At 39.3% G+C, this 7,462-nt stretch overlaps 1 protein-coding gene across 1 annotated transcript; it reads right to left on the minus strand.

Annotated features, from left to right (window-relative positions):
* Nucleotides 1-6,632: 6,632 nt before the first annotated feature.
* LOC127742374 (uncharacterized) lies at nucleotides 6,633-7,454 on the minus strand. Its single transcript, XM_052254854.1, has 2 exons — nucleotides 7,008-7,454; nucleotides 6,633-6,883 (listed from the first exon to the last, which is right to left on the minus strand). The coding sequence occupies exons 1-2, from the start codon at nucleotides 7,348-7,350 to the stop codon at nucleotides 6,849-6,851; spliced, it is 378 nt and encodes a 125-aa protein (XP_052110814.1). The 5' UTR covers nucleotides 7,351-7,454; the 3' UTR covers nucleotides 6,633-6,848.
* Between the last annotated feature and the right edge of the window lie 8 nt (nucleotides 7,455-7,462).

A 7,462-nucleotide genomic window follows, 5' to 3' on the forward strand; every position in this document is an offset into this window, starting at 1 on the left:
GTTTTACGTCAATTATAACACCTGGCAAGATTGCCACAGGTACGAAGCATTAATACATGCATGAACAATCTCCTCCCGGGAACCACGAGGAATCACAGGCAATATCTGACGAAAATCACCTCCCAGAACAACAACTTTTTCCACTAAATGGAGCATCGAGATTATATCCATGATCAAAATGAAGAACATCCCTAAGGCACTTGTCGAGCACTTCAAAGCAAAATTTGTTTAACATAAGTGCGTCATCCCATATAATTAATTTTGCAGATGAAATAAGATATGGGAAAGGTGTGCCTTGCCTTATATTACAAATGGAATCTTGGTTAACACTGAGTGGAACCTTAAAGCGTGAATGAGTAGTTCGCCCATTAGGCAACAATAGCGTTGCAATGCCACTGGATGCCACGTTTAGAACAATATGTATTGAAACGAAAAGTGCATTCCATAGAAAAGTCTTCCCAGTTCCATCATATCTATAAACAAAGAAAAAACCACCTATGCCATGACTGACTGCATTGAATATTGTGTCGTACACGACACGCTGATCTCGATTCAAGCGGTAAACTAAATCGACAGAAATACTTGCTAACTCGGTCTTATTGAAATTAAGCTCATCAAAGAAGATTATGTTGGGAGGTTCAATGGAATCCACCAAATTCGGAAATGGCATGTCAGTAAATTCTTTAAGTGTCCCACCATTTGGCTGCAACAATTTTCAATTTCGGCGAGAGTAGTGGACTTGTTCTCGTCAGCAGAATGCTCGAATCCTAAACCCATAATAGAAGAGGTTAACATCACAAACTACTTCGCCATAGTGCTAAAGAACAAATCCATAAAAGACAACAGTATAATGAAAAAAGAAAAGGGCAGCTTTTAAATAGCTAGATGTGAATTTGGCGAAATAGCAAAATAATTGTGCCAAAAAATGCAAACTTCACCTAAATTATGTGTCCTATCAAACATCGTGTCATTTGGACAGTGTTGCCAACATTGTTCCCAGACCATGTCTGGCGGACCATGTTATTTGACATCAAAAGCATTGCAAACAACCTCCCTATATAATTTGGTGAAGCCCATGAATTGACTTTATTAATTGCATCAATAAATTCCCTGTTATCTTGTAATAGCCCGAGAGCATAACAGTCTTTTTTGAATGTGTCGTGCACAACGCCACCAATAGAATGAATATCAGCAAATCTCTGGCACCCTTTTTGATATTTCAATAACAAACGAAGATAGTACTCCTCTCCATGCGAGTGAGGAATATGTGTGAGATGACCAATCACATGCCCTTGCTTCCGCGGCTTCCAAATATGCCTCTGCTTATCCCAAACAAAATACGACGGCATCTCCACATAGGTAAGGGTATGGGAAGCATCAAAATCCTTGTTAGCCTTCAACCATCCAATAAACATACTATCCTTTAAGACCGCAGTCTTAATTACATTTTCAATAAGCTGATGATCTTCATACAAAACATTCTGTTCATTCGGCAAGTGGAATGGAAAGCGTATGACGTTAGGGTCATTGAACTGAATCTAAAATCCGAATAGCCTCCAAGATGCCTCACAGGCAGATATATATCGGCAATCATAGTAATTTTGGATTTCATCCACAGTGACAACTGAATCATCTAAATCATGTGACACCGGAAAAACGAAGCTGTGACACAGTCATTACCTTTGTACACGTACTTAAACAAATACTTTATAGCTGACGTCTGGCAAGTGTACTCAACATTTATGTGACAACCATACTTAAGAAGCAACGTCACATTATAGGGAACAATGAACCGATTGTCAACGTTAACATTTTTCTTGCTCGTTTGTATGGCCATTATCCAAACATTTATACTTTGGGAAACCTGCATTGTCTATGGTTGTTTTCTCACGGAAGGCCATCAGATAGAACTTGGAACACTTTTCGTTAACCATACATGGGCTGCTCGTATTTAAAACCCCACAGGGTCCATGAACCTTAAAACTTCTGGACTAATCTGTGTAGCTTAGGTTGCATGCGTTCGTCAGGTATCTCAACTGAGATATGATGGTCAATATCATCGGATCGAGGTTTCTCATTTGGCTGAATAAACAATAAAATATGACAGTGGGAAAGGCCACACTTCTGGAATTCAGCTGTGTAGACAACTAAATCAAATGATGGGAAAAAAGAATACACTGTGTTAGGAGACAAATAACAAATGATAAAAAAAAGACTAATCTGCTAGTGTGAAATTGAAAGAGACTCAATGAAGAATGGTTACTTGCTTTTGGCTTTCCAAATATAGACCCATTCTTTAAGTCTTTTAGTAATTCATCTAACTTGATCTTAAACACTCTAGATATGATATCCGGCCTATCACTTGGCTTTAATGAATATTTGGAAACACATTCTTTAACCTCATTTCACTCTGGGTTACATGTGATAGTAATAAAATAGCTAGGATAACTGGCATACCTGCATATAGCAAATGCATCTTTGCAATTGTTATACATGTATTGGGGACCACCGACAAAGGACGACGACAGGATAACTCGTTTGCCAGTTCCAGTAGCTCGTGTTTCCCCATGAATTAGGCACTCATGAAGCCCATGCAGTTGATGGGAGCGAAACTTATTATGGTGGTGCCTATGATATTGAAATCTTTCAGCCTCTACCATCGTGTAACTATCTACCAAAAACTGTTGAAACAAATGTCTTGATTTTAGTAGAACTTGTGACTCAGTGCCCTCATTTGAAGTTGAAAAGAAAAAAATTCCCTCATGCTAATGGTTCTCGCTTATGTAAATTTTGCTTAGATCTTTCTTCGGATATTAGAATGTCGCTCCTAAAACCATCTTCTCCGTATAGAAATAGCAAGGGATATTGTAGAGCAAGGTACTGAGGATGATTAACATCAATTCGTTTCAACTGATTTGAATGTGTCTGAATGCTAACATCCCTCGCAAGGTTTTCTGTATCAAAATCACCTATAATAAGAGCTGCAACTTCAGATGCTGATGGTAGATTATATCTTCTACCATCTGTATTCCTCTTCTTAATAAGACGAAGCTGTAGCGGAGTGGTTAAATTTTCATCGAACCTTTGCCTAGCAACCGAAAAGACTTAGTAAGAGAGTTATGGGAATCAAGCTTGTCGCTGAGGTCGGCCACAATTGTCTGATCAATGGAATTATGATGATAAGAGTGGCTACAAAAAAAATAAAGACAAAAGGATAAATCAAGGTAACCACCCACGGAAGTATATGATACGTAGTTAAAATATAAAGGGTAGAGAAATTCGGTAGAATGACCAATAAGACCAACTCACCCAACTGCTTTAATCCTGATTTGAACTTCATTCTCTGTATTATAAAAATAGAGTTGTGCAAACTTTGGCTTGCTAGAATGTTGTGGCATCAAACTCCCAATGGAATGATAACTTTGGCCACTAATAACAAACATTGGAGGAGCGGTTCCCTTGTTAAGTGTGTACTAAATCTTTCCAGCCATGGATGTGAATGAAAACATACCATTGAAGGCCTTGATATGTTTCTGATAATGCACAGCTCGTTCATCAACACCATCCAACAACAACACCAACAATGGAGGCAGAACCGGCAACAAAGGCAGCGTGACCTTCCCACTCATGCAACAAATGCCAAATAATACAGTGTTATTGGCTCCAGCTTTCGCAAGGTGCTCGTGCATCCACATATTCGCACCACAAAAACACAACTTTGCATAGGTAGCCCAATTGACCAAACATCTAGTGGACAAAAAAAATCAAGACAAATTAAGTGATCTAGTTGTGCATACATCGGTCTAAGTAACGAAAAACTCATAGTGAATGAGAGTAAGACTTAGTTCAGTAGCATATGCATCAGAGACTTGAACTTGGACACCGTTGGCCTCAGGAAAAAGAGGATTTGTCGGCTGGGATAAAGGGGAATGGGCAACATGTCTGCGTATTTGATCAGCACCAATTAGCAATTGTCAAAGTAGAATTCGAGACAAATAAAAGAAGTGGAGTTAGTGTGCGGAACAATCCACTGCAAGAGCACTGCACAACCATGGATGGGATTATGACGGGGGAAACAGCTTCCATGCTCATGATGAGCAACACCGAACCAACTAATGGGAAAATTTGTTGCAATGCGATCTAATTGGTCACATCAAAGGTTTGAGGAAAAGATATTATTTAGCCATAACTTACGTCTTATATGTTATAGTATGCTTCGGATTTTCCTTGATCTTAGAAACGTTGCATGGAGACGACCCTACAAGGGAAACAGGGTGTTAGGCGCGGTGGGAGAAATTAACTTGGTGTTGTCAGATAGGGGAAAAAATGTCACCAAAACTAATTAATCAACCGGAATGATCACATCAACTAAGAGAGATAAGCGGTAATCCACGCATGTGGGGGGAAGACCCTAACGTTCGATCGAAAGTCAACGAACCAAATAAAGAATTTACAAATAAAACCATGTTCAAATAACGAAGTAAAGGTAACCTTGCACTGCAACAACCGTGGCGGGTAATTGGTCCGGCACACCAATAGTGCTCTGGGGCGGCACATATATCTGTATGTTAGGATCATCTGCAACAACATAAATCAATGTTGCATGTTAATAAGGCATACATAAGCAAATCAGGAGACCAACGGCCTCACATGAACGTAAAACTGCCAAATGAAAAGCATGGAGCATGCACAGAAAGAAAGATAGGAGAGCAAAATGAGGGTGAACACTGAGCGAATTCACCCACAGATAACCAATAACAAACCATTCTTGGGGCCGGCTGGGCACAAAAGCCCATTCACTCGTCACCTCTTATTGCTCAGCAAATTCATCCGTCGTTGCCGTACAAACTTAGCATGGTGGTCCATGGAACAAAGCCAGTAGAAGGAAAGTAGAAACCTTGGCAAAAAGGCTAGACGTGGGGAAGATTTTTGAGACAGCTGTGCAAAATCAGTTCAGCTAATGCTAAAATTCAATAGCACTTGGCCGGCCAGGAACAACATCATGCAATGCTAAAAGTCAGCACAGAATGGCAAGATGGGGAATGACTAAAAGCGCTGTGTCAGAGAAAAGGTCAAACTTGGACAATAAAATCCACCCGTCGTCAGTAGTTTGGTTTATCTTTAACTATGAAGTAATAGAAACCACTTCACAAAGGTAAAGGATCAAATCGCCATTCTGTGACCTCGAGGAAATTGAAAATACAATGAGGCCAAGACATAATCGACCGATGACCTTGAAATAACAAAAAAAAATGATGAAGTTGGCTCATAATGGCAAATTGTAATAGCAAAAAGAATGTCACTATGTCTAATTGTAATAACAAAATGAAGACTGGAACATGAATACAGGAGTCCGGGCAGCCAAAAGTTCAGTTTGACTGCTGTACCTTGATTTTTGAATGCAAAAAAGCTTGATGGTCTCACCCAAAGGTCATATCCATCACAGCAGATTAAATTTACGCTATTGAATTCAGGTTAAAGCATTTACGCTCCATCCTTACAGAGCAAAGAGGAGTTGGCAAAGGTTATTGTGGAATGTGTGTATGAAGAACGTGAAGCTTATCCAAATTTAGTTATGTGAATAATCTAACAGTATGGTCGAATAGGTGTGCATTTGACTGATATATATTCTTATGCATCTACAAGGATAACACATGTTACAGGTGCATCTGATAATTTTAGTCATTGGAAACTCCGGGTGCGTGGTTTGCCGGTTGGTTATTCATTGTGATTCAACAGTGCCCCAGATTCAAGCGGTTGAATAATCACAGGAAGTTTTGAAAGCTTAGGATTGCATGATTGTTTGTATTACGTGGTTATGAAGACATGTTCTTAAAGCACAGCTTGCACCGTAGAGGATTTTGCATATTGGAAGCAGTTACAGCAACTTCAGATGCTTTTAATCATTAGCTTTTGAAGCAAAATAGAGAAAAACTATACAATAAATCATGCAAACCGTAATTACTCGTAGACCAGATAGTGTAAGAGATCCCTTTTTGGACAGAGATTATATGCAACTAATGTGTAAGAAGCCTCAGGAAACACATTGCAAGCGACTGTTTGTTGATGGATCTACCATAATGCAAAACACAGATATGTAAATGTCGGACCGCGTGAGATGTTAATGAAATGGCTATTCCTTGGCAGTGTGATTATGAAACTCCAGAACATTAAACAATGTCAATAGTAACTAACAAATAATTAACAAAGAGAGAACGTAAATGAGCACCGTGCTTCATACAAAGGTCCATTAGTCACCTAACCGAATGGCTTCCCAGTATAAATAATGCTGAAAAAAATTAGCAAAGCATCTAATAACAGAAACATCAACTGACAAACTACCTAGGGCATAGGAAAGCAAGCTAGTTAAACAAATCCCATTGTGTAATTTGATGTTTAACATCATACTCTCATTTGGTTGCATGGAATAATAGAATAACAAAAAAAACTGAGATGTTAACCACATCAGTTATATTTTGATTGCTATATGTAAAAGTGACATAATTCAACGTAGGAATCGAAAGATAAGAGGAAAAAATTAAAAGAACCCATACCAATAAACGTGTAGGTCATGTATAGGTAATTTCACATGCAACACTAATGCATTTAGATACATGGATGAAAATAATGGCTATTTGCGGCATACATTATAATTATCCATCCCGATCAGGGAAACTATAAGGCATTGAAATACCATTTATCACAAATCTGGGGATGAAATAAAAGAAATTACCCACAACATGGCAAAGCACCATTCATGAAACAATGAAAAGTAGAACAGGAAAATGACACGTTGATTAGACATGCTTGGGAGCATCATTGGTTGCAAAGTAGGATCCAAAACAACTTTAGCGACGAATCCGCTCGGAAAAGCTGCCAGAATCTGCATTTAAACATATTATCAGCAACTTATACTGGTTAGTTAACCCCAGGAAAAAAAAACCTGCTTTTATGGGATACAAACAAATACGACCTTATTGGTTAAGATAAATAAATGCGGCTGTTACCTTGTGCAACTGGTGGACTCTGTGGTCGCCTTAGCGAACCGATGTCAACTTGACTAACCGGACCTTCATGGAAAGCAGTTGAAGCAAAATATATAGGACAACCAAGGCTGTTTGTTCGGTATTCTGGACTGCCGTTGGTGTTGCCACGTACAAGAGACAGGGGATGAGTATTTCTGAGGGCAAATGGAGGTATCACGTCGCCCGTCCGAAACATATCACGAGAAAGGGCGCCTGGACGACGTGGATCCATGCTAATCAGTGTTGAACCAGTGGAGTTGCTTCGAGTATGTTGTCTTGGATAAACAATGCGAGATCCATCAAGGTTCCTTATGGAGATGCACATAGTGCCATCACCTTAGTAGTAGGCGTGCAACCAAGCCCCGTGCTTGATATTATAGGCGACAACCATAGAATGGAATCCCTCGAAAAAAATGCATTGTTACCAACCTTATCAC

The sequence above is a fragment of the Arachis duranensis genome, chromosome 10, assembly GCF_000817695.3.
Source record: "Arachis duranensis cultivar V14167 chromosome 10, aradu.V14167.gnm2.J7QH, whole genome shotgun sequence".
NCBI classification, from domain to species: Eukaryota; Viridiplantae; Streptophyta; class Magnoliopsida; order Fabales; family Fabaceae; genus Arachis; species Arachis duranensis.